The sequence below is a fragment of the Oncorhynchus mykiss genome, chromosome 13 (genome assembly GCF_057628025.1).
Source record: "Oncorhynchus mykiss isolate SJ-2025 chromosome 13, ASM5762802v1, whole genome shotgun sequence".
Classification (NCBI taxonomy): domain Eukaryota; kingdom Metazoa; phylum Chordata; class Actinopteri; order Salmoniformes; family Salmonidae; genus Oncorhynchus; species Oncorhynchus mykiss.
Window position 1 is genome coordinate 48,171,697 of NC_143034.1, and position 27,725 is coordinate 48,199,421.

Genomic DNA, 27,725 nt, shown 5'->3' on the forward strand with positions numbered 1-27,725 from the left:
AACTTGCTCCTACAGTATGCATTAATAAATTGGTTCAAATCAGGATGTCTTTAGTGAGGACCTCTCCATTACACTGTAAACTATAAGAAAAAGATTCCCACTAATTTCCTAGCAAAGGAACTGACTAACTCCCATAGAGTTCACCCACTGTAGCTGGGCCTAGAGCCAGGAAGTTGGTCTATGGTTGTATTTCTGTGGATGACCATTGCCATCGGTGATTCAACACATGAGCGTTTTCCTCATTAGAGGCATATGGACTAAATTGTACATTGATGTGCTGGGATCTCTCATGCAGAGTACATTTAAAGTTGATAGCAAATGCAGCTTATGAGATGAGTAATTACTCAAGTTTGTGTCATGGGTGGTTCTCATTCTAAAGCAATGCCCAAGCCTGCTTTATTAGAGCACATCTTGTCAACAGAATTAACATCAGGTTATGTTCGCAATAGTTTATATGCGTCTGTAATCCCCCCCTGAGCATTCTTGTAATTAAAAATATAATTGAATGTGCACTGTGGCATGGGATTGTTTGGCTTGGTGTATAGTTGGGCTGTCGGCAATTCATTATTTTATTGATCATGTGGTCGATTTATTAGAAAAATGTGTCCCCCATGTTCCACTCCAGCAGTGTCGAAGCCTTTACCTGAGGCAGGACTTGTCTGTTCATGTCTTTGTTTTGACTAAATCAATATTACACAGTAGTGTACTGGGATATGAAACAATAAAGATCAGAAGAGGTGTTAGCTTTTATGCCCACGATATCCCGCCGATGATGTATGATGCTGAGCTCGGATAAAATGATCTGTTTACAGAAGGTTGGAAAATGAACCTCCACTACCCCAACAGACTGTTGATGATTAACATATAAATGATGACTTCACTAACTTCTTCCGTCTAGTTATTAGCAGGGTTGTGGGGTAACTGTTTACATGTAGACTGATTACAAAAAAATAACTCATCAGTTACGTTACCAGCAAAACATTTTTTTGAAAAACTAGATGATTACTTCTTGAATTACTTTTACATTCAGAAAGGATGTTTTCTCAATGACATTCAATTCCTCTTTGTCGTCTTCTAATGCCTTTTAAAGAGAAAGTAGTCCAAACATAACTGAAAGTCATCAGATTAGGTTACTGAGTTTGGGTAATACAAAAGTTAAGTTACTGATTACAATTTTGGACAGATAACTCGTAACTAACAGTTTACATTTAGAAAGTAACCTACTCAACTCTGGGTACTAAGTAAAACAAATTAAAAGGTTTGCGATTGTCACAGCAATATGACTACAACATTGACTTTTGCTACCTGAGGTCCTGAGGTGTTTAATAGAAAAACACTTTATGTAACACACTGTCAGGTTACAGGGCTATGGAAACATGTGGTGAAGCAGTTTCAGTTTGTGTTAGTAGTCTGCTATGAAAGACCGGTATTCAGCAATATTGTCTCTGAATAAGATGTAGGCTAGTTTGTTGCTATTAGAGAAAGTGTCAAACATGTCTGATGTAATAGCATGAAGAATACTGTAACAGTGTCGAAAGTAGGATAAATGGCTCATCTTATGGTTTGGGAATAGTACGGCTATGTTATGCACTGTAATGATGTCATCAGATGAATGGAATGTGTATCATGAAAGGAGAGCACAATTGACATGCCGTTTTTCATAAGTAGTAACTGCAACCAGATACAAGAACTAAAGAATTTTCACTAACAAGGCTAGATTACAAGCATATGTTTTTTTTCTCAATGTGTGCTTTACAGTGTGTGCCTTTCAAGAAAGCTAAGGTAACTGAGCTAAACGACTACCGCCCCGTAGCACTCACTTCCGTCATCATGAAGTGCTTTGAGAGACTAGTCAAGGACCATATCACCTCCACCCTACCTGACACCCTAGACCCACTCCAATTTGCTTACCGCCCAAATAGGTCCACAGACGATGCAATCTCAACCACACTGCACACTGCCCTAACCCATCTGGAAAAGAGGAATACCTATGTGAGAATGCTGTTCATCGACTACAGCTCAGCATTTAACACCATAGTACCCTCCAAACTCGTCATCAAGCTCGAGACCCTGGGTCTCGACCCCGCCCTGTGCAACTGGGTACTGGACTTCCTGACGGGCCGCCCCCAGGTGGTGAGGGTAGGTGACAACATCTCCACCCCGCTGATCCTCAACACTGGGGCCCCACAAGGGTGCGTTCTGAGCCCTCTCCTGTACTCCCTGTTCACCCACGACTGCGTGGCCACGCACGCCTCCAACTCAATCATCAAGTTTGCGGACGACACAACAGTGGTAGGCTTGATTACCAACAACGACGAGACGGTCTACAGGGAGGAGGTGAGGGCCCTCGGAGTGTGGTGTCAGGAAAATAACCTCACACTCAATGTCAACAAAACTAAGGAGATGATTGTGGACTTCAGGAAACAGCAGAGGGAACACCCCCCTATCCACATCGATGGGACAGTAGTGGAGAGGGTAGTAAGTTTTAAGTTCCTCGGCGTACACATCACAGACAAACTGAATTGGTCCACCCACACAGACAGCATCGTGAAGAAGGCGCAGCAGCGCCTCTTCAACCTCAGGAGGCTGAAGAAATTTGGCTTGTCACCAAAAGCACTCACAAACTTCTATAGATGCACAATCGAGAGCATCCTGTCGGGCTGTATCACCGCCTGGTACGGCAACTGCTCCGCCCACAACCGTAAGGCTCTCCAGAGGGTAGTGAGGTCTGCACAATGCATCACCGGGGGCAAACTACCTGCCCTCCAGGACACCTACACAACCCGATGTCACAGGAAGGCCATAAAGATCATCAAGGACAGCAACCACCCGAGCCACTGCCTGTTCACCCCGCTATCATCCAGAAGACGAGGTCAGTACAGGTGCATCAAAGCTGGGACCGAGAGACTGAAAAACAGCTTCTATCTCAGACTGTTAAACAGCCACCACTAACATTGAGTGGCTGCTACCAACACACAACTCCAGCCACTTTAATAATGGGAATTGATGTAAAATATATCACTAGCCACTTTAAACAATGCTACTTAATATAATGTTTACATACCCTACATTATTCATCTCATATGTATACATATATACTGTACTCTATATCATCTACTGCATCTTTATGTAATACATGTATCACTAGCCACTTTAAACTATGCCACTTGGTTTACATACTCATCTCATATGTATATACTGTACTCGATACCATCTACTGCATCTTGCCTATGCCGCTCTGTACCATCACTCATTCATATATCTTTATGTACATATTCTTTATCCCTTTACACTTGTGTGTATAAGGTAGTAGTTTTGGAATTGTTAGTTAGATTACTCGTTGGTTATTACTGCATTGTCGGAACTAGAAGCACAAGCATTTCGCTACACTCGCATTAACATCTGCTAACCATGTGTATGTGACAAATACATTTGATTTGATCTTGATTTGGGTGACAGTTCTGTTTTCTTTTGTCTGGCACGAGCATTAATGTATGTTTCCATGCCTGACATCATTGTGAGGATTATTGGAAACCTAATTCCTTTTCCAAAGCTTTTAGGCAAATAGTGCCACCCAAAGCAACACCCACTGCCAGACATTATAACACTTGGCCTAGGCCTACTTGTGAAACTGGAGTAATTACATTATAGGATAAATACAATTACAATGGGAGCATTAGTCATACATTATTTTAATGAAAAATATCTAAATACATTTTATTAATAACAAAATGCAGGTGTTTCTATCCTTAATAGCCTATAGCCTAATCTTGGTTTAGTTTGTGATCTGCACAGCACGCGCACATTATTTATGTTCTTCAACGCTCACCCTTTCATGGGCGGGACTTCCGTTCGAGACGCGGTAACTTCCGTTCGGGAAAACGAAATGGAAGTGAGAACGAGTCTATTTCTTTTTGATATTCAATAGTTTGCAATTGCAACAGTCAGTCATAAGTTCCATGCATATTGGAAACGAACTAACACTTTGTTGTTCATCGAAACTAGCTTTTTCCCGATGTAATTGCTTGTAGTTAGCTCACATACCGGTAAACGTAGGTAACGTTAGCCGCTTTCTATAATGCTTCACAATAACATTAGATAGCTAACGTTAGCTAGTAGCTACTACTTAGTCCTGTCAGTTTGACAAATGCCAAATGTTTTAAGCACTTTTCGAAGATAAATCCGTTATCGTGATGTGAAAATTCTTTACAAATAGGCAGCCTCGATGATGAGATAATTATTTACCGACCAGTTTCCAGGTAGCTATGCTAACTAGCTATCTGTGTGTCTCATGTTGAAATCTCTGCACCCACACAGTACATGATCTGGCAGTGAGTGTACATGATGAATCGTCCCAAGCCTACAACGATTAGGCGGCCTAGTGCTGCGAAACCCTCCGGTATGTACAGTATCTAGCTATGTGTACCCACTTTATCTAACTTTTGTCAAACATACAATACTATTACAAGTTTTTCTCTTCAAAATGTTGCCATTAGGTCACCCTCCTCCAGGAGATTTCATAGCATTGGGGTCAAAGAGTGGCGGAGAGTCCAAAGCACCTGCAGTTCTCCTTAAACCAGCGTCCACCTTACCCACTGACCGTAAACGAGAGACCTCCTCGTCACTTCCATCCTCCTCTGGCCTGTCCGGCCTAGTGAAGCGCCCCAAGATCTCCTCTACCCCTCCGGTCAGCGCCCTAGGACGATTGGCTGATGTGGCAGCAGTGGACAAAAGGGCTATATCGCCTTCGATCAAGGAGCCCTCAGTGGTGCCCATAGAAGGTAGGAAACGGTATCAATTCAAATATGTTTTTCAGTGGAATAGGTAGTGGTGAATCCTGTGTCTGTGATGTGCTGTGACTGTGCATATTACTAACACAATGGTTCTCTTGCAGTCCCCCCAGCAGTGCTCCTGGATGAGATTGAGAATGCAGAGCAGGATGGAAATGATGATCGCATTGAAGGGGTGCTCTGTGGAGCTGTCAAACAGCTGAAGATGAACCGGGCCAAACCTGACATAACACTATACCTCAGCCTCATGTTCCTGGCCAAGATTAAGCCCAATCTCTTTGCCACTGAAGGCATTATAGAGGTGAGATTTGAAACCCAACATTTTACAATCAGTTCCATACAGTTGTTATACAGATTGGTTCATAACTTTTTCTATCTGCGTGGACAGGCCTTGTGCAGTCTCCTTCGCCGGGATGCCTCCATCAACTTCAAAGCAAAGGGCAACAGTCTGGTGTCTGTGCTAGCCTGCAACCTGCTGATGGCAGCCTATGAGGAGGATGAGAACTGGCCAGAGATCTTTGTCAAAGTGAGAACCACTAATCATTCATATTGGAGTTCTGTTTGTATTCTAGCTGCATTGTTACCACTGTTGTGTGCTCTTTAACATGTTCTTGTTCTTTTCAGGTATACATTGAGGACTCTTTGGGGGAGCGAATTTGGGTAGACAGTTCCCATTGTAAGAATTTTGTGGACAATATCCAGACTGCCTTCAGTACCAAAATGCCCCCAAAGAGTATGCTGCTGCAGTTGCAGACTGACACTGGCCGCTCCGGTGGAGATATCAGTGCAGGTATAGTACTGTATGTATGTACTTACCGGTTTGTTCAGGTGTGAATCCAGGGACATTGGATTTGACTCTTAATCATTACTACGTCATTTAACATTTGGCAGTAGCCTAGCGGTTAAGAGCGTTGGGACAGTAACCAAAAGGTTGCTGGTTCGAATCCCCAAGCTAACTAGGTGAAAAGTCTGTCTGTGCCCTTGAGCAAGGCACTTAACCTTAATTGCTCTTCTGAGTCGCTCTGGCTATGAGCGTCTGCTAAATGACTAAAATGTCAATTTTCCAGGGAGCAGTCCTCACCCCTCCACCCCAGATGAGGATGACAGCCAGACCGAATTGCTGATTGCTGAGGAGAAACTTAGCCCTGAAGATGATGGACAAGTTATGCCAAGGTATTTAGGCACAGGCTACTACATATACAGTAGCAGTAATATATTGATTGCCTGTCTGTATTGTCTGTCTGCTTCTACTTAGACCGATCAGTTTATTGGACAATTTGTGTTCATTCACTCTTCATCTCATCGTAGGTACGAGGAGCTGTCTGAGAGTGTGGAGGACTATGTTCTAGATGTCCTGAAAGACCAGTTGAACCGCAGGCAGCCCATGGACAATGTGTCCCGTAACCTGCTGCGTCTGCTCACTGCCACCTGTGGCTACAAGGAGGTGCGGCTTATGGCTGTGCAGAGGCTGGAGATGTGGCTGCAGAATCCAAAGGTGAGAGGAGGAGTAACACTCAGCTACCCACATCACCATCAGTATTTAACAGGAATCATCATTTCATTGGCAATCGTGATCTAAAGTGAAGATCTCCTTCCAGCCTCCAGTCCAGCATGTAAATGCATCTGTTTGCATGAAATGAAATCTGACAGTGAACTAGTGTTCTGTTATGTATAATGAAGCCTTTTGTTTCTGCAGCTGACCCGTCCAGCTCAGGACCTTCTCATGTCTCTCTGTATGAACTGCAACTCTCATGGAGCGGACGACATGGAGGTGATCTCCAACCTCATCAAGATCCGCCTGAAACCTAAAGTCATCCTCAATCACTACATGCTCTGTGTCAGGTCTGCAGGTCCTCTCTTATGGCCATATGATTGTTTAGTTTGGATAGTCCCCTACACATGGTTTATAGATGTTCAACCAAGTACCCAGGGGCCTCAACCACAAACCCTTACCCTAACCCAAGCTTCATGTCCTCATCCTGGTTCAATCCAAACCTCAACCCCAACAAGTTGTTGCATATCAACATACTTGATGTGTTCAATGTTGTTAGTTTGAACATCCTATAGGGGACCATTTATATTTCAAAAGCCTTGGTGCAGAGCGCTTTATTCATACACTTAACTGTGCTGTCTGGCCTTTGTTAACCAGGGAGCTACTGAATGCACACAAAGACAACCTGGGAACCATGGTGAAGCTGGTGATCTTCAACGAGCTGTCCAATGCCAGGAACCCCAACAACATGCAAGTCCTTCACACACTGCTCCAGCACAGCCCAGAGCAGGCCCCTAAGGTGAGGGAGTATTCCATGCTGACAAGACGGCTGAGGAAAATAAAAAATGTGTTACTATGGGGAAAGTAAATATATGTGGCTCACAGTGCTCGAAATTAAGGCTTGTCTGTGGCAAATAATAAAAATATATTTAAAAAAAATGAATGTCGGACAACCAGAATATAGATTTTAGTTGTCCGAATGGACAAGTAAAAACATCACAATATCAAACAATTGACATTCTGAGTAAATTGCCTATATTCCTATTTGCTAAAGCCTATTTCAATCCATATGTGATATTTACACAAAGCAAGAGAACACTGTAGACCGAGCTAACGCCTCGATCACACCAACAGCGTCGTTGTGCAAAATGGTACGCTGCAGCATCTGGATATGTGTGCAACAAAAGTTAAACGTTCACCTTCTGCTACCATTTCTGTTACTCCATCTACACATACAATTTGTTGCATACGTTCGATAAATCCAACGTATGCACCACACAGAACACACCTTAACTGCCTCTACAGCGCAATGCTGCAAAGGCAAACGCAGCGGTCCATTGGAAAGGAATGTACTTCATCGTTGTGTTTTAGTACAACGGCTGTCGGTGTGACGAGGTGTAAGAGTCTGACCAAAGCAGCACAAAATATCCAGTCAGAATATATATATATTCTCCAATGTCGGATGATCTGGGCCAATAGCCAAAGTCTATTTATATAGACGACACTCGGGCGTCTTATTGTTATAGAAGCCCACATTTTCATTTGATATTAATATGACTTGGTCTATTAAGCCACTTTCAGTTTAATGCCTGCTGGATTTCTCCTGCCGTGCTATTTCATGATCTCAAAGTTTAAGTTGCTTTTAAATAACTCCAAAACAGAGGAGGCCTAAGGTAATAATGAGAGAGCTAGAAACAACAGCACGGTTTAAAGATCAAATGAGAAATTTGAACAAACCTTACAGTTGAGCAAGAAATTACAAGACAGAAATGATGCATGCACGTGAGGTTGAAAACTAACTTGAAATATCATAAAGCGTTAAGTCCAGTTAAAGTTGAAGACTGTTTTCCAAACTATTCTAATAAACTATTTAGATGTCCTGAAGTTGCAGATTTTAAATGGGAATAATATTAAAAGCAGGAGTCTTTGCTATTCTCAAACACAGATTTATTTTAGGCCACGGGGTGAGCAAACAAAAGAGAACTTAAACTACAGCTGATGAAAGCTTCTGAAAGAAATGATGTTGTTGACAAGTGACTTCATCTTTCGTACATTTAAAAGCCCGGGTTCAGAAATGGACAAGGATAAGCTTTATTGGCTTTGGATTGAAGTACACGTTTGTATTTTTCTCGGATTGATCGCACTTTTACTTTATTTTGAATAACTGAAACTCAAGGAGGAGATGTTGTTTGGAAACTGCTTGGCTTAAAGCTGTTTTCTACCTTCTGATCCTCTCCTTAGTTCCTGGCCATGGTGTTCCAGGACCTGCTGACCAATAAGGATGATTACCTGCGTGCCTCTCGAGCCTTGCTGAGAGAGATCATCAAACAGACCAAGCACGAGATCAACTTCCAGTCCTTCTGCCTGGGTCTGATGCAGGAAAGGAAGGAGGCCACCTACGTTGACATGGAGTTCAAAGTGAGCTCATGATCTTTATATTACTCCCACCTTGTCTCAGTCTCCTGTACCATTAAATAACTCACCCCCTACCTAGTTATATGCCCTTTTGTGCCTCTTCACTGATGAATAACTTCTGTGTTCTCTTTGGATCTGAGCTCATGATCTTTATATTACTCCCACCTTGTCTCTGTCTCCTGTACCATTAAATAACTCACCCCCTACCTAGTTATGTGCCTCTTCACCGATTAATAACTTCTGTGTTCTCTTTGGATCTGAGCTCATGATCTTTATATTACTCCCACCTTGTCTCAGTCTCCTGTACCATTAAATAACTCACCCCCTACCTAGTTATATGCCCTTTTGTGCCGCTTCACCGATTAATAACTTCTGTGTTCTCTTTGGATCTGAGCTCATGCTCTCTGTCTGTTTTCCACAGGAACGCTTTGTGATCCAGGTGACAGACCTGCTCACGTGCTCCATGATGCTGGGCATCACAGCTCAGGTCAAGGAGGCTGGCGTTGCGTGGGACAAAGGAGAGAAGAAGAGTACGTTCTTGTAGTTATCTGGTTGTTGTCGATGTGGGCATTTTGAACATCCCTTTTGTCTGTTTCAGATCTGGACGGTCTGAGATCCTTTCAGAATAATATCGCTGCCATTCAGAGGGATGCTGTGTGGTGGCTTCACACTGTTGTTCCCACTATTGCCAAAGTGCCATCCAAGGACTATATACATTGGTATGTGTTTGGGAGTTTTCGTGCCACTTTGATTGTTCAAAAATATAAACATAGGGGGAGCTAATAATCATCCTACAGTAGTTACTTAAGATTATTTTCATTACATGGGTAGAAGAATTTACTTGTTTCTTTTCCACAGTCTTCACAAGGTGCTTTTCACGGAGCAACCAGAGACCTACTACAAGTGGGATAACTGGCCCCCTGAGAGCGACAGAAAGTGAGCATCTCTTCCCAACATTTGTTTTATTCATTTCTGTCTGTCTCTCCCTGCCGTCTCTCCCTGCCGTCTCTCCCTGCTCCGTTGGCATCACTTAAATGTTTTTCCTCCGCCAGTTTCTTCCTGCGGCTGTGCTCTGAAGTGCCTCTGCTGGAGGACACTCTAATGCGCATCCTGGTCATCGGACTGTCCCGTGACCTGCCCCTGGGCCCTGCCGACGCCATGGAGCTGGCGGACCACCTGGTGAAGAGGGCGGCCGGGGTCCAGTCCGATGGTACAACATCTGCAACAGCAATGGGTAAGTGGAGTTTACTTACAGTAGTTAACATTTTCATGAAAACAGATGACGTTGAGCGAACTTTGTTTATTTGGCTTCACATAAAGAGGGATATTTCACTTGTTTCCTGGTTTTGCTTTTGTAGATCTGGATGTGTTGAGAGTGGAGCGGATCCAACTGATTGACGCAGTGCTGAACCTGTGCACCTACCACCACCCAGAGAACATTCAGCTGCCTGCGGGGTACGCTGCTCTCTCTTAGTGTAATTAATCAACTCGCCAGCTAGCTTTGAGTCGATGTTCATGTCGTTTTCTGTAAATGACACGTTTGATATTTTTCAAGCTATACTCCTCCGAACCTGGCGATAGCCACACTCTACTGGAAAGCGTGGCTCCTGCTACTTGTGGTGGCCGCTTTCAATCCACAGCAAATAGGTATGAGTCTCAGGTTTCCCTACAAATCATCAGAGTATATATTAGAACCTTAGCCACAGGTTTTTACCTTTTTGTTACAATCAACCATTTATTTCTCTCCAGGCTTGGCTGCCTGGGACGGCTATCCCACACTGAAAATGCTCATGGAGATGGTCATGACAAAGTAAGTCACAAGTATGAAACATTTATTAGTTTAAACCCAGCACATACCAGACTAACTACTCATCCAACCTTATCTTTCTCCTCCCCCTTTTTCCTGCTTGGCAGTAACTACTCCTATCCTCCGTGCACGGTGGCCGATGAGGAGACCAAGACCGAGATGATCAACAGGGAGCTGCAGGTGTCCCAGAGAGAGAAGCAGGAGATCCTGGCCTTCGAGAGCCACCTGGCGGCTGCCTCCACCAAGCAGACCATCACAGAGAGCAACAGCCTACTGCTGTCCCAGCTCACCAGTCTGGACCCACAGTAAGACTCCTGCTTCATGCACCTTGTAGACTACTTTTAGGGGCTGTTCCTAGACGCAGATTAAGTGTAAATGCATAGTAGCATAATAAATGGAGAATCTCCATTGAATGTGCTTTTTTAGGCCATGGCTTAATCTGGGTCTGGGAAACCGACCCATTTTGTTCATTTGTTTCTTTTTTCTAGGGGCCCCCCTCGCAAACCCCCACCCGCAGTCCAGGAGCAGGTGAAGAGCCTTAACCACTCCCTTCGCCTGGGTCACCTCCTCTGTCGCTCTCGCAACCCTGACTTCCTGCTCAACATCATCCAGAGACAGGTAAACAAGAGCACATCCTCTCTCGCCAGTAGAAAGTATTCTCTCTGGAAGGAACTCTACAACTGTGTTCTATGTTTTCCCCAGGCCTCCTCTCAGTCAATGCCCTGGCTGGCTGACCTGGTGCAGTCCAGTGAGGGGTCCTTGGACGTGCTGCCCGTGCAGTGCCTGTGTGAATTCCTGCTTCACGATGCTGCAGATGACAACTTGCCCATCGAGGATGACGAGGAAGGAGAGAGCAAAGAGCAGAGAGCCAAGAAAAGACAAGTATGCTGCCGTTTCTCAACAGCTATCATATTTTTGTTTGTTTTTGAATGGCTTTTGTGGACAGAGAAATCACTGACTCCAGCATCTCAAAGGATATGCTTGTCAAGTTTTATTTCCTCCACACAAACCAACAAATGCCACATTTTCTGTTGTCTCTCTCGCTACACCAGAGGCAACAAAAGCAGAGGCAGCTCCTTGGACGGCTGCAGGATCTGCTGTTGGGTCCTAAAGCTGACGAACAGACCACGTGTGAGGTGTTGGACTACTTCCTGCGCCGCCTCAGCTCTTCTCAAGTGGCGTCAAGAGTCCTGGCTATGAAGGTGCATTATAAGAGACAGGACACACACTAATGAGCGTTTCCTTGATTTACTGAGGAGATGTATTCATCTACTTTGGCTCTTCTGCTGTTGTTCAGGGTCTGTCACTGGTGCTGACTGAGGGGGGTCTGAAGGATGGAGAGGAGAGGGACCAGCCCATGGAGGAGGACTCCAGAGATGCTGAGCTCCTGCCAGGGTACCAGTGGCTCCTGCAGGACCTCCCCAAGCTTCCCCTGTTCGACAGCGTCCGGGGCATGACCTCCACCGCTCTGCAGCAGGTCAGTGGTCTAGATCGTTCGTACCAATGTGAACCGTATTTAGCCTCATTGTCAGGTTGTAGATGACAGTTTTTTTTCGCTGAAGGGATGTGGTAAGAATGTGCGTTGTGTTTCTGTTCTTCCCCAGGCCATCCACATGGAGACAGACCCACAGACCATCAGCGCCTACCTCATCTACCTGTCCCAGCATGCACCAGTGGAGGAGCAGGCATCTCACAATGACCTCGCTCTGGTAGCCCTGACACCTCTCTCCCTCAGTCATACCTCCTATTATTTACCTGGGCTGTGTGTTCAGTCGAGCACCCCGTAGCAAAACGTTTTGCACGGAGAACTAAAGTCTGTGTTCTTATTGAATAAGTTCAGGTAGTTTCAAAACGTTGTCTTCCCCACTGAACACGACCCTGTATTGCCTTCATAGTTAGATACTGAGGTGGGTTTGATTTGGGATCCTCTAGGATGTGGCCCGTCTGATTGTCGAGCGCTCCACCATCATGAACAGCCTGTTCTCCAAGTACTCCTGCCGGCCCGAGTCAGACGCCGTGCTCTCAGCCCTCATCTCCATCTTCTCCAGCTACATCAGGAGGATGAGGAAGACCAAAGAGGGAGAGGACCTCTACAGCTGGGTGAGGATTGGATCATTACTGGGAGGGGGTGGGGGGGGTAACCTTATGTTTTCTACATCTAAATGGATGATGGTTTCATATTGGTAGACCTGTAGCGATCATTTCAACTAAAGGTGCTTGCTGTCAATACAGTTGTCACTGAAATTACATTACTCCTTTGACCTTTGACTATTGAACTCTATAGTCAGAATCTCAGGACCAGGTGTTTCTGCGTTGGACCACAGGGGAGACGGCCACCATGCACATTCTGGTGGTCCATGCCATGGTCATTCTCCTGACGCTCGGGCCACCCAAAGGTATGTATCGCTGAATACCACACTTGTTGTTACAAACATGGCCTGTCTACTGTACCTCCGTGTCTGTTTTCAGTGTATAGTATGATTCATGTGTCTCGGTTCTCAGAGGAGAGTGACTTCTTCAACCTCCTGGACATCTGGTTCCCCGACAAGAAACCCCTCCCCACCGCCTTCCTGGTGGACACCTCTGAGGAGGCCCTGCTGCTACCTGATTGGTTGAAGCTGAGGATGATCCGGTCAGAGGTCGCACGATTGGTGGATGCAGGTACGAGTCCAAAAACATTTTAAAGGGGGCGGAGCTAGCATGTTGGAGTGAACGGCTGTGTGTGAGAGGCTCCTGCAACTTTTTTGCGAAATAATCTAATTTAACCTACTTTATGGCACTTTTTACAACAAACGTTTCTTTCTAATACAAGTTTGTAACTTTTTATATGAAAATGCCGAGTAATAAGCGACCAAAGGACAATAAATCCACAGCTGAGGCCTACTCCCCACTAAACAACGAGACAGACATGGCGGGAGGCACATGCAACAACGTGACACTTACAGAACTTACCCGGGCTTTGGGGGAGCTACGTGTTGCTATAGCTGAGGATCTTAAGGCCACTATTGCTGAACTGGACAACAAAATCGAGAGCATCATTCGAACGGTCGCTTCGCATGGCCAGAGTATTGTGGACCTTGAGAAAGCTTCTGAATTCAACGCTGGTAGGATCGACGAGTTAGAGAAGCTATGCACGTCATTGCAGGATAGTGTGCAGAGGCTTTCTGTGAAAGTGGTGGACCTGGAGGGCTGTTCCAGACGTAATAACCTTTGCGTTGTTGGTCTGGCAGAGGGGATAGAGGCGGGCTCTCGCCCCACCGACTTCTTCGCCAAGCTATTGAAGGATGCAATGGGATCGGATGTTTTGGATTCGGATCCCCAGCTGGACCGCGCACATCGCTCCCTTGTCCCAGTGCCTGGACCGGGCCAACGTCCTCGCCCAGTAATCATCTGTTGTCACAGTTTCAAGACCAAGGATCTTGTCCTGCGTGAAGCTCGAATGAGGGGCAACCTGTCACATAAAGGGCACCCATTCCGTGTATATGAGGATTATGCGCCCGATGTGGCAAAGCATCGCGCCGGCTACAGAGATGTCATGACCAAACTCCATCTTCGCCCATCCTTGCTCTTCCCTGCAAGACTAAGAATTACCCCGCCTTCCGGTGAGAAGATTTGGCTCTCCTCGGTTTTGGACGCAGAGAAGTTTATCCGGGGATATACACCAATCCCCCGTACAGGTTAGAGTGCCTTGTCATTGTGTGTTAGGGTCTGCTCATGGACTCGAATCCATACTATACCATATTGGGTGAAAACGTATTAAACGGGCTCAACAAGGGCTACCGAACATGTAAGACGCTGAGCTGACCAATGGATGGTGGTCAGAGCTCTCATTTAACGTTACATTCACTTTCATCCCGGCTGTGCTCAGAGCGATGCATATTTTTACTTCCAGGTTTGATCACTGACACCTTCGGACGGATATACTTATATTCCCCCACTTTTGTTTTGTTTCGTTATTTATTTTACAATCCTTACATTATTCTTACTACCATACCATTTATTTATTGCTTGCAGGGGACTGGGGGTGATGGTTGGGAGGGGGAAGACACCTGGTTAGCAAGTTGATGTTTTGTGCCGTTCTGCCGTTGTCTAGCCGTGGGCCTCTCTCCCGACTAGATTCCCACTAGCCCCCTGTAGTGCTTGTGTCTGTGTAGGTGTGTGTACATATAATTACCATTTGTACTTTATTACTATTTTCTCTTATCATTTTAGTATTATGTATGTGTATATTTTAAATCAGTGTAGATTGTTATTCTGGGGTATGAATGTTTGTATGTGTATATGTGCATATGGATGTATATACATATTCTTTAAATATATATTTTTATATATGATTTTTTTGTGTGGGTATGTATGCATGTGTATGTATATATATATGTATGTATGTATGTATGTATGTATGTATGTATGTGTATATATATATTTATTTATTTATTTTTTATTAAACACTTTTTTTTAATGAGGGGAACGTTTAATTTAACAAATCCTTGTTCCGATCTCCTGACCCACAGTATGTAAAGGTACGGCTGACTATGTCGGTTGCGGATGGTTTATGTTTTGACCGGCAGTGCTTAGCAATATAATCTTGAGGCTATATCTTGCTTATCTCTGGGATTGACCCAGGATGACGCTTAAATGCGCAATATGTTTAAGTTGCAACTTATTCTGTTGAGGTTTATTAGATGCTAACTGAACACTTAACTCGCGGGAGCCTCCTCAGTTCATATGTTAGTAGAAGTTCTAGGATAGTGAGAGGTGAACGTATAGTTGGGATTTTATTTTTGTTTTACCTCTTGTTCGAGGTCGCGCCGTGCTTTTTTTAGCATCGGCTAGACAATGTGTTTATTATTTTTATTTTTCCTTTTTTCTCTCTCCTGTTTGTGCATGCCTGTTAAATGTGGGTTCGATGGGCGGGTAAGTGTTGGGGAAATTAGGGGAACAGGGTGGGAAGTAAAGGTGCTTGGAGGGGTGGGTTGGATACTGCTCGGGTGTAGGTGCTACATGTGCTTATCGTGATGGTTTGGTGCGCTTTCTTACCTTTTTATCAAGTTACATGGTATGCAGGCCACCATAGGAACTACAAACGAGAGGAGGGCGGGGCTTACATTCACTTCCTGGAATGTCAAGGCTTTAAACAAACCAATTAAGAGAGGCAAGGTCCTAGCCCACTTGAAAGCACTCTCTTCTGATATTATATTTTTGCAAGAAACCCATCTGAAGAATAACTCTCATAGCAGACTTAAGTGTAGGTGGGTGGGGCAAGTGTATCACTCTAACTTCTCTGCCAAAACGAGAGGCACAGCGATTCTGGTACGGAAAGGAATTCCCTTTCTACATAAAACCACTATTGCGGATAAAGAGGGTCGGTATGTGATCGCAATAGGAGAAATCCACTCTACCTCAGTAACTCTACTAAATATCTATGGGCCAAACATTGACAACCCCTCTTTTTTCAAAAGAGTCCTTGCCCTGATTCCAGATATCTCCCATACTAACCTGGTCATTGGAGGGGACCTTAACTGTGTGCTAGACCAATATTTGGATAGATCCTCTACCCGGTGAACCCCTACCTCCTATTCAAGCGAATTCTTGAATACCTACATAAAAAAATGGAATTTATTTGATATATGGAGGATCGCCAACCCTACAGGTAGGGAATACTCCTTTTACTCTCATGTTCACAAGGTTTACACTCGAATTGACTACTTTTTGTTGGATGCTAGACTACTCCCCTATATCTGTAATGTGAGGTATATGATATTATAATCTCAGACCACAGTCCACTCACCTTCTCCCTGAGATTGGGTGACATTGTACCAAACAAGAGGGTCTGGAGGTTGAATCCTCAGCTCCTCACTGAACCAACATTCTGTGAATATCTTAAAGACCAAATAACATTTTTCTTTGATACCAACGACAACACAGAGACCTCCCCAGCATTATTGTGGGAAACACTGAAGGCTTATCTGAGAGGCTGTATCATCTCCTTTCAGGCTGCCAGGAGTTGGCAAAACAGAGGAAAACTGGAAGAACTGGAGGGACAAATTCACTTACTGGATAGGGAGAATGCTAGACACCCATCTTTGGAGAAACATAAAAAAATGACCTCTTTAAAATTTGAATATAATCAGATTCTCTCAGCTAAAATTGCTAAATCTTTTCTCTATGCCAAGCAAAAATATTTTGAGTTTGGTGACAAACCACACAAATTACTCGCCAGACAACTTCGAAAAAATGTGAGTGACCGAATAATTCACAGGGTTAAATCTGCATCTGAGGAATTACTCTTCCCCCAAAGACCTCAATGACAGATTCCGGCAGTTTTATGAGACTCTATATACATCTAAAGCGGATCCTAACCCCTTAATTATGCAAAACAAATTGGAGGACTGTAATCTTCCTGCCCTGAACCAGGAAGATTCTAACTTCCTGAATAAGGAAATATCTCTTGATGAAATTCGAGAAACAATTAAATCTCTAAAGAGTGGCAAGACCCCGGGCCCAGATGGATACCCTGGTGAATTCTATAAAACATTCAACATGCTCTCTCCCTACCTGTTCAAAATGTTGGTTCAGGCCAATGAGGATGGAGCTCTCCCTTCTACTTTGGACAAAGCGTTCATTACAGTTATACATAAGACCAATATCTCTCCTTAATACAGACCAAAAGGTCTAGGGGGGACATCTTCCCTCTTTCTTTCTACGTGTCCTTGTTTTGTATGTCGTGTTTTGTATTATTTGGTTTGCACCCAGAACTCTGGGTCTTGTTGTTCCTGTATGCTATTTTATGTTTAGATAAGAATTGTATACCTGTCTTGTATACCTATACACCATTCTTGTGTGTGTTTAATAAAAAATATTTGAAACAATTTTTTTTTAAATACATGCAGGTAGAAGTGTACATGGTGTAGGCCTTACAGAGTAAAATACCACCGTATATAAAAAAAATATACAATTCTAGAGTTTATGATACAATGTCTGTCCTCTGCAGCGCTGCAGGATCTGGAGCCCCAGCAGCTGCTGCTGTTTGTCCAGTCGTTTGGCATCCCTGTGTCCAGTATGAGTAAACTGCTGCAGTACCTGGACCAGGCTGTATCCCACGACTCACAGACACTGGAACAGAACATCATGGACAAGAGTGAGGGAGCTTGACCACAAACTATCCTACTACACTATATCTATTCCACGTGGATCATGTTTGCCTCAGTTATGTGGCTAGCGCTCATATAATCTATTCCTGAAGATTTTATGTCCAAGTCTGACTATTTAGTGTTGATGGTATATTGTCTGTTCCTGATGTTTCTGTATGTCCTGTGCTACAGACTACATGGCTCATCTGGTGGAGGTGCAGCATGAGCGAGGTGCCACAGGGGGGCACACTTTCCACGGGTTGCTCAGCTCCTCTCTCCCTCCTCGCAGAGGTCAGTCAGGGAAGGGGGATACCTAGTCAGTGGTACAACTGAATGGATTCAACTGAAATGTGTCTTCCCCATTTAACCCAACCCCTCTGAATCAGAGAGGTGCGAGGGGCTGCCTTAATCGACAACCACGTCTTCAGCACGTAGGAAACAGTGGGTTAACTGCCTTGCTCAGGGGCAAAACGATAGATTTGTACTTTGTCAGCTCAGGATTCGATGGCCCAACTCTCCTACCCGCAAGACTACCTGCCACCCCATACAGTCTCTTGCTACTACCATGTGATTACATTTGTTTATGCCTCTCTGGGTTACATTTCTTATTAAAAGTTTTGGAACAGCCCGGTAAAAACACAGTTTTGGTGTTTTGGGTCCATATCTGTCAATGACCCGAAGACTATGATGTTTAACCTTACAGATAGTACTGAGGTGAACAGAGCCAAAGTTACAGTGGAAACTCCTAGTGGCTCCTTGAAGATGAGAGCCAATCAGATCCCAGTGATTGGGCCTGAGGATGACCTCACCGGCATGTTGCTTCAGGTAGGAATGTATCTCTGCCTGGAGATGGATGACACATTAATACCTGTCTGATGTCATTTTTCAAGTTTATAGAGCAAATCATTTTTTTCTCTCCGATTTCATCAACTATTTTCTTGTAGTTTGTCTGATACAACAGACACAGAGGCTTTTTTTAATCATACCTCCACAAGTAGCCTACAGTGAAGTGATTGATTATCCTAGATGACAGAGTTGTTTGGTTAGTACTGTAGTCAGATCTACCACCTGTTTTCAGAGTGCTGACTGAGGGTCTAATACTTTTGGCTTTGTCTCCACAGATGTTCCCTCTGAAGGTGGACCTCCGCAGGCCCAGCCCCCCTCCCCGGCCCCTCTCCCTGGCCATGCAGCAGGCTCTGGCACAAGAGCTGGTGCGTGCCAGAGAGGGGGGGCACCCCCAGCAGGGTGGGGTGGCAGTGCGTCTCCTACAGGCCCTGGCTGCCCTGCTCAGCTCTGCCCACGCCGGGGCCCTCGTCATGGCCATGAACCGCAGCCACGCCCTGTCCTGCCCCATGCTGCGCCAGCTACACCTCTACCAGGTATGATTGATTTACTCAGCTGTCCTTCTAAACAGTGCAACAGTGCTGCATCTGTCTCTCTGTAGCCTATATACAGTGGGGCAAAAAAGTATTTAGTCAGCCACCAATTGTGCACGTTCTCCCACTTAAAAAGATGAGAGAGGCCTGTAATTTTCATCATAGGTACACTTCAACTATGACAGAAAAAATGAGGGGAAAAAAATCCAGAAAATCACATTGTAGGATTTTTTATGAATTTATTTGCAAATTATGGTGGAAAGTATTTGGTCAATAACAAAAGTTTATCTCAATACTTTGTTATATACACTTTGTTGGCAATGACAGAGGTCAAACGTTTTCTGTAAGTCTTCACAAGGTTTTCACACACTGTTGCTGGTATTTTGGCCCATTCCTCCATGCAGGTCTCCTCCAGAGCAGTGATGTTCTGTTGCTGGGCAACACAGACTTTCAACTCCCTCCAAAGATTTTCTATGTAGTTGAGATCTGGAGACTGGCTAGGCCACTCCAGGACCTTGAAATGCTTCTTACGAATCCACTCCTTCGTTGCCATGGGCGGTGTGTTTGGGATCATTGTCATGCTGAAAGACTCAGCCATGTTTAATCTTCAATGCCCTTGCTGATGGAAGGAGGTTTTCGCTCAAAATCTCACGATACATGACCCCTTTAATTCTTTCCTTTACACGGATCAGTCGTCCTGGTCCCTTTGCAGAAAAACAGCCCCAAAGCCTGATGTTTCCACCCCCATGCTTCACAGTAGGTATGGTGTTCATTGGATGCAACTCAGCATTCTTTGTCCTCCAAACACGACGAGTTGAGTTTTTACCAAAAAGTTATATTTTGCTTTCATCTGACCATATGACATTCTCCCAATCTTCTTCTGGATCATCCAAATGCTCTCTAGCAAACTTCAGACGGGCTTGGACATGTACTGGCTTAAGCAGGGCGACACGTCTGGCACTGCAGGATTTGAGTCCCTGGCGGCGTAGTGTGTTACTGATGGTAGGCTTTGTTACTTTGGTCCCAGCTCTCTGCAGGTCATTCACTAGGTCCCCCCGTGTGGTTCTGGGATTTTTGCTCACCGTTCTTGTGATCATTTTGACCCCACGGGGTGAGATCTTGCGTGGAGCCCCAGATGGAGGGAGATTATCAGTGGTCTTGTATGTCTTCCATTTCCTAATAATTGCTCCCACAGTTGATTTCTTCAAACCAAGCTGCTTACCTATTGCAGATTCAGTCTTCCCAGCCTGGTGCAGGTCTACAATTTTGTTTCTGGTGTCCTTTGACAGCTCTTTGGTCTTGGCCATAGTGGAGTTTGAAGTGTGACTGTTTGAGGTTGTGGATAGGTGTCTTTTATACTGATAACAAGTTCAAACAGTTGCCATTAATACAGGTAACGAGTGGTGGACAGAGGAGCCTCTTAAAGAAGTTACAGGTCTGTGAGAGCCAGAAATCTTGCTTGTTTGTAGGTGACCAAATACTTATTTTCCACCATAATTTGCAAATAAATTCATAAAAAATCCTACAATGTGATTTTCTGGATTTTTTTCTTCTCATGTTGTCTATCATAGTTGAAGTGTATCTATGATGATAAAATTGAAAAAAAAATATGAAAAAATTACAGGCCTCTCATCTTTTTAAGTGGGAGAACTTGCACAATTGGTGGCTGACTAAATACTTTTTTTGCCCCACTGTGTGTCTGTGTTTCATCAGTCACCACTACGACAGAGTACATGCATGTCTGTCATTACACCAAACAGATGTGCATTTTTCTCCTTCTCTCCTCTGTCTCTTCTACTCAGCGGCTGGTGTCGCAGGATGTGGCCTTCTCCTCTCTCTTCTTCAAGGCTGTCATGGAGATGATGACATGGTTGGAGAACCCGGCCGTGGAGGCGGGGCCCCTGCGGGCCCTGCTCAAGTCCTTTGCTGGACAGTATTCCCAGAAGCACCGGCTCACTGATGGTGCGTGCTCCTTATCATGTCCGTAGCTCTGTATATATATATATATATATATATATGATACAGACACACATACTTGGGCCTAGTCACAGATAGTGAAGTAATCCACTGTTAACGGTGTGACGATAACTGACTATGCCTATCCTCTGCAGTTCGTACAGGCTTCCTCCACCTGGCTGAGGCCCTGGCTTATCGGAGGGACTCCGAGGTGGCCGTGAGGGCCATAATCGCCACACTGAAGGCAGGGGAGAGATGTAACGCGGAGCCGGAACTGATAGGCAAAGGTATGGTACTTTAGTGCGTCGTTCACACTCTCTCTCAGGCTAGAACATCAACTATCCTCACTATTTCTGCCCCAGTTTTGATGTGGTGGCTGACGTTACGCAATTTCCCCAGATCTGTTTGTTTCATTGCCGCCTCTTGAGTCTCTGTTTTTCCTTTGTTGACCTGTTCCTTTATGAGTTTATAAGCTCTTCTCTGAAACCAAACCAGACCAGCGGCTTCCAGTTTATTTATGTCCAATATGGGCTCAGGTCTCCATCAAGCCCAGATTAAGATTTTTTTTTAAACTTTAAACTGGTTGCGGCCAAGCTGGTGATCTAGGTTACGCAGAAATGCGATAATGGTAGTTGGTAGTTCATAGTTTTGGTGTGTGGTTTTTGGCTTGCCCCTACAATGTTTTATTTTTCCTCTGAATCACAAGATTTCTCCTGAGCTCAGCATCATGGCCAGGTTTGTTTTTGTTTTTTCAACTTCTGAATGTTCCGCCGTAGCTGAGGGAATGGCACAACCGTCACATGCCAGCTCGTAACACTCAGTACTGTTTGTTGTTTCCAGTGTTACAGGGGCTAGTGGAGGGGAAGTCTCCATATTTGGAGGAACTGCTGGCCTTGCTAATGACTATTGGAACAGAGACGGGGGCCGGCTCTACCACCGCAGGCCCTGTTGCCATGGTGATAGCACTGCTTCTCCAGGAGACTGACGAGCGAGCTGTGAAAATGGAGGTGGAAACAAACAAGTAAGCATGTAAATTCTATCACGCCTAAAATCATTCAAGATGTGTTTTTGCCCTTACTCAAACAACAACACACAAATCTGGTTAACTGTGGCGTTGATCTCATAGAGAACATTTTGTTTGTCTGTTTATGGCTTTATGTGCTTTGTAATGCCTTAGAAATATTATTATTACTATTGTATGTTTAATAATCAGCACTTTGTTTGACTGAAGGATTGTATAGATTCATCATTCATGTAGCCCTGACCTTGAGCCTGTCAATCTATTCACTTCCCTTTCAGCAGCAGCTCTGAGGTGACAAGGACCGGGTCCAGCTCAGGGCTGCTTGTTGATTGGCTGGGACTTCTTGACCCTGAGGTCACATCTGTGTGCCCAGACCTTCAGCGGAAGCTGCTCTTTGCTCTCAACAAGGTAATCTCAGCAAATATCTGTGTGTGTGTGTGTGTGTGTACTTCACCACCTTACTTCATGTGGTTTATTCCAGGGTAAAGGAACTCCCTCCTACAGACCATACCTTCTGGCATTGCTGACCCATCAGTCCAACTGGACAACTCTTCATCAGTGCATCAGTGCTCTTCTCAGCAAGCAGCAAGACCAGCGGTCAGTCAATATATCAATCCCAAATCATGACCTTCAGCAGTAGTAGTCACACTGACAGTGTTTCCCAAATAGTGAAAGTTGTATTGTAATATTCTGTAATGGTGTTGTGTATGCTGTTCTCCAGACTGGACCCATCTTCTGCTCTGGACTTCCTGTGGGCCTGCAGTCACATCCCTCGTATCTGGCAGGGCCGGGACCAGAAGACCCCACAGGTAGCACAGTACTCCAGTCTAGCCCTCAAATAATGACTTCAATTAATCCAGTCACATGACACACAGCAGTGAACATTGTTCCCCCTCAGCCTGACTGCTTCCAACACTTCTCTCTTGTGCTCTCTCCCTCTTTCTCCAGAAACAGACAGATACGTTTGTCCTGCGTTTGAACCCGGAGGAGCTTATCAGTCTGGTGGACCTCATCATGTCAGAGTCTGAGCTCAACAGCCGCGGCGACTCCTCGCCCCCTGCCAACACCCCCGACAAGGCCAAGAGCACCCTGGACCAAACCTCCTGCTCCCTCATCCAGTCACGGCTGCCCCTGCTCCACAGCTGTTGCCATGGCGACCTGGAGAGAGTGAAGAAAGTCTCGGAATACCTCATCAACTGCACAAAGAAATGGGGAGACAGGTATGGGTGGGGTGTTGGCTCTCGGACTGACATACTTAGTCAGGCTTGTCCAATGGGAATTTAATACTATTTACAGGGTGATCTGTTGCTATGTGATCTACTTTAGACAGAGACTCGCTCTCTCTCTCTCAATACCCCATCTGTTCTTTCAGCAACAGCAGACATGACACTCCATAATATTTTGGTCTCATAAGGTTCAATAAAGTGCCCACAGTTCATTTAGTTAGACATATTTTTCACCTTCCCTAATTAGCCCCAGTATTGAATTTGGTCTTTGGCCACTTTAAACCAAGCTGATAAACTTGGGGCCATATCACTAGATTACCCCCAGACGGAACAGTTGAAATTCACAGACTGAATAATCTGTCAGACACAACGCTGTGTGGACCAGGGGAAAGGCGATAATTAGGTCTATTGGTGTGAAATTAAAACGACCAGAAGTCGTGTGTTCTGTGATCTCTTTAAAAGCTCAGTGTATTATAATAAAGCCAAGAGGATTAGGGCTGCAGCTCTACACGTGCTGCCTGTGTTGTGGATTCCTGCTCCGACTTAGCTGCCTGTCAGAGATCAGGGTGCAACTTCTCTTTGTGGAAGCCAAACCTTCTTTCATGAGTCTGCCTCTGGTTACTAAACCAATTGTAATGGGGAAACTCTGGCCAAGGTCAAGCAGCAAAATTATCTATCCAATTACAATATTTTTAAGAGCAGCTAAGCTGTCTTGTTCAAATAGTTGCGACTGAAAACATGGTTTGCTTAAAACTCGTCTTACAAAGCAGACTGTGTTTGGCCTTGTGTGGGATAAACACTTCCCTGTGTGATAGGCATTCTCTTCACAGCCTCTTCTTTTAAGGCTCATCCAATTGCACGATGGTTGTTGAAGAGACAGTGGAATCTGACTCTTGGTCAAGGTTGTTGCTGTTTATGGAAAACACCGCCAGCGATGACCAGTGAACACAAATCCTGTTGATTCGTAGACAGTCTGACATGTATGAGCCAACTAACTAGGCCTACATCAGACGAGAGCATTGTAGTAGGAGACCATTGGGACTGTCTCCTGTGTGGAAACTGTTGTCTGATGTTTGCTAGCTGACTCCATTGTGTGTTCCTTAGTGTGATGAGTAAGCGGTGCCAGAACCTCCTGCTCCAGCTCTACCTGCACTTCCCAGAGGTCATCCAGCACGTGACCTTACCTGACGCCACCCTGAGCAGCGAGGGGGCTGCCGACGGCACCACATGCAAGGTAGAGTAGACCTTCAGCTGGCTCAGTCGCTTAACTGTTTCTCAAAGCCGTTGGCTGGCACAGAAGCCGTCATGGAGGTCTTAAGGACTGATGTGTGATTCCCTCCCTCTCAGCACGACGTCCTGGTTCACCGTCTGGTCACGTTGCTAGGCGATACGGGAGACACAAAGTCGGCTGAGAACCGGATGTCAGACGCTAACCTGGCCTGCAGGAAGCTGGCTGTGTCCCACCCGGTCCTCCTCCTCAGGTGAACACCATGCTCATGACAAACTTAGTGTTGGACATATGAATTCAATGCACCTCTTATGGTAGATTGTAGCTCCGATTGTAGTGATTTTAAAATCACCCCGTGAATGTTTTTGTTCTCACCTTTGCTGTAGTAAGGTGGAACGTCTGGAGAATGATCACAGCTTACTTTTCTTAACTTTCCAGACACTTGCCGATGATCGGAGCGCTTCTCCACGGACGCATCCACCTCAACTTCCAGGAGTTCCGGAGCCAGAACCACCTGACATTCTTCAGCAACGTGCTGGCCATCCTGGAGCTGTTGCAGCCGTTAGTTTTCCACAGTGAACACCAGAGGGCGCTGCAGGACTGCCTGCTCTCCTTCATGAAGATCTTGCAGGTGAGGGAATGAACACGGAGCGCACTCACAGATCAGCCTCAGGGTTTTCCATTTGGTTTGGTGACATTTGCTTGTGTTTTTCTTTTTAGCGTTTCAAGAGGTATTTGACTTCTCATAGGTGGGGAAAGAATAGATTGTTGCCACTGCTACAGCTGTGGTTGGCTGGATATCTTGACTAGATCTAATGTGTTTTCACAGAACAGTAGTATTTCCACACGGTCAAATGCTTTGTGCATTAAAATAAATATATTATTGATCATGGAGTTAATAATGTTGTGGTCCATATTCCCTGCAGAACCTCAGGAGACCTCGTATGCATCCGTTGGCCGTCTTCAGTAAATATGTGCAGTTCATTCAGAAGTACATTACCCACGATGCAGCATCAGCCATTCCCTATCTACAGAAGCATTCTGATATCCTACAGTAAGTTATTGAGCTGTTTTTTTAAAAAAAATGATTATTGAGACATTAGGATTGGCAACACAATTGCATTAATGTTAGTTGTTATTTCACATTGTGTGGAGCAGCGAAGGAGTGACTTGTTTTTCTCTGTTTGTCCCACTAGGGGGCTCTCGTCAGAGCACCCTGACCTGCTGCTTAAGTCCCTGCTGGCTGGCCTCACCCTGCCTGTGAAGACTGGCTCCTCTGACAGCTCTGCTGAGGACAGAGATGGTAAGCTTATCCGCTCGTGAAAACGTTATGCCTTGAATGAAAAAACATGAGTGAATCAGAGCTCATCAACCATTTGGCAAATGAAAAAATATTGAATATATGAATTACACATTTTGACTGCGTACAGATGCATACGAATCAACCATCTCGCTAAATGCTGTGTTTTTGACATGTCTCTGGGTTTCCTCCGATCAGATGAGTCGTCCTCTGGTTCCCTGCCCATGGTCAGTATCTCGGCCTCCGTTCCACTGACTGCAGCTGACATGACCAAGTACCTGAAGAAGATCTCCAGGGGAGAAGCCATTGAAGGTCATTAACGAATAATACACTCCCGGGTCAGTTTAACACGTAACTTCAGGGATTTTGCTGAACTTTACCAACATTTTACTCCCCTCTGTGTTTCAGACGTGCTGGAAGTTCTGACCGAGGTGGAGGACAAGTCCAAGAGGAATCCTGAGATCATCCAGTACTTCACTGTAAGTTTGCCTTCTAATAACATACCTTTTATTATGAACAAATAATCCCCCAACACACACTCTGCTTTGCACCACTCTGTACAGGATAAGTAAACAGGTTTTCATTGCCTTCCCTGCCCTCAGAATGACCTGCGGAGACTAATGAGTTCTACTGAGGAGTTGTGCCGTAACATGGCCTTCAGCCTGGCCCTGCGCTGCATTCAGAACAACCCGTGGTAAGATCAGAATGCTGACACCTCTAGGATTTATCTGCTTATTTTTATAGGAATCTAGAGAGAGCGCTCCAGTTGTCTGACTGGATATTAATTTATTGATGCGTTGTTTAGGAATGTTTGGCTGCAAATGTTGCTGTAGTGGTACTTGTAAGGTGTTATCTCAGTTGTCTTTCATTTAAAATAATGTTATCTGTCCTAAGTAAAACGTGTTTTTTTTCGGAACTGCAGTACTGCAGCAGACTTCCTGCCCACCTTCATGTACTGTATGGGCAGCGGGAACTTTGACGTGGTGCAGACAGCGCTTAGGAACCTGCCAGAATACGTGCTGCTCTGTCAAGGTATGATTGTCCCATCTTCTCAGCACTACACAGCTTCTGTGCTTGGTCCTTATTATGGATCTAAACTCGCAAGTTGGAAAGTAAACTGTTCTGTGTTTTCAAGATGTATAAGGATTCATGCTCAAAGCAAAAATATGTTGTTGTTTTTCATGGTGCTTTTCTCCTCAGAGCATGCAGACATCTTACTCCACAAGGCCTTCTTGGTGGGGATCTATGGGCAGATTGACACCAGCTCTATGATCTCTGAGTCCATGAAGGTCCTGCACATGGAGGCAACAACATGAGGACCCGGAGATACAAGTCCTTCTCCTCTGATGGGAGGCAGTGTCACCGTAACGTTTATGTACTGTAGATTTAGACTCGTGTCATACACAACTGCTCTGTTCTTTTTATCCATTTGGTCATTTCATCAGGATTTATGGATTGATACGAACTGATTCTTTGATTCGAAGGTAATATCGAAGTATTCAAAAGATGGTGATAATGATTATTGTAAAAAAGGAAATAAAAATGTCACTCATGCTTGTTTTGCAGTGGTAGTGCTTCTATTATTTTTGAAATAATGAATACTGGCTATCAACCAATGTCAGAAATGTAATAAAAAAAGGAAAACTTTTGACATTTTGGATTTTTGTCTCAAATATAATAGGAATAATATCACGTAAAACCAGAGTGTCATAGGACTTATTTTCTGTTGCTTCTAACCTCAGAGTTACTATAATGGTGTCTGTGCTGCATGTTTAAACATTTAAAAGAGAAGTCAGTTACCAGCTTAAATTGTGGAGCATAATCTTTGGAATTTCAGCAGAACTAATTATTGCTTTTGGGCATCAATGTTTCACCAGCTCAAACAAGAGAAACGGAGCAACAGTTAATGGAGCAAGACCCTGGTGCCTTCATATTTCATCCCATGCATTCTCTGAGCCAGATCATGTTTGAAATGGCTGTCGTA

At 44.6% G+C, this 27,725-nt stretch overlaps 1 protein-coding gene across 5 annotated transcripts; it reads left to right on the forward strand.

The window, feature by feature from the left end:
• The first annotated feature begins 3,834 nt into the window (after window positions 1-3,834).
• On the forward strand, window positions 3,835-27,388 carry LOC110486305 (integrator complex subunit 1). 5 transcript variants are annotated; one of them, XM_021557791.3, is made up of 48 exons: window positions 3,835-3,892; window positions 4,318-4,399; window positions 4,497-4,781; window positions 4,895-5,091; window positions 5,179-5,316; window positions 5,415-5,580; window positions 5,858-5,963; window positions 6,099-6,285; window positions 6,487-6,632; window positions 6,940-7,081; window positions 8,524-8,700; window positions 9,119-9,227; window positions 9,296-9,416; window positions 9,556-9,633; window positions 9,750-9,931; window positions 10,056-10,152; window positions 10,253-10,344; window positions 10,447-10,507; window positions 10,612-10,809; window positions 10,993-11,122; window positions 11,207-11,386; window positions 11,557-11,706; window positions 11,802-11,981; window positions 12,109-12,213; window positions 12,437-12,604; window positions 12,789-12,900; window positions 13,007-13,165; window positions 17,496-17,642; window positions 17,827-17,925; window positions 18,338-18,459; window positions 18,756-19,013; window positions 20,813-20,972; window positions 21,122-21,253; window positions 21,807-21,987; window positions 22,266-22,395; window positions 22,469-22,584; window positions 22,709-22,796; window positions 22,936-23,207; window positions 24,318-24,447; window positions 24,561-24,694; window positions 24,880-25,072; window positions 25,368-25,495; window positions 25,638-25,744; window positions 25,940-26,053; window positions 26,150-26,220; window positions 26,344-26,435; window positions 26,664-26,773; window positions 26,942-27,388. In XM_021557791.3, exons 2-48 carry the CDS (start codon window positions 4,342-4,344, stop codon window positions 27,055-27,057), a joined length of 6,624 nt encoding a protein of 2,207 aa, XP_021413466.2. In that variant the 5' UTR covers window positions 3,835-3,892; window positions 4,318-4,341; the 3' UTR covers window positions 27,058-27,388. The 5 variants fall into 5 exon arrangements, with proteins under 5 accessions (XP_021413466.2, XP_021413469.2, XP_021413468.2 ...); XM_021557794.3 differs by having other exon boundaries at window positions 22,269-22,395; XM_021557793.3 differs by having other exon boundaries at window positions 3,836-4,052.
• Window positions 27,389-27,725: the final 337 nt, after the last annotated feature.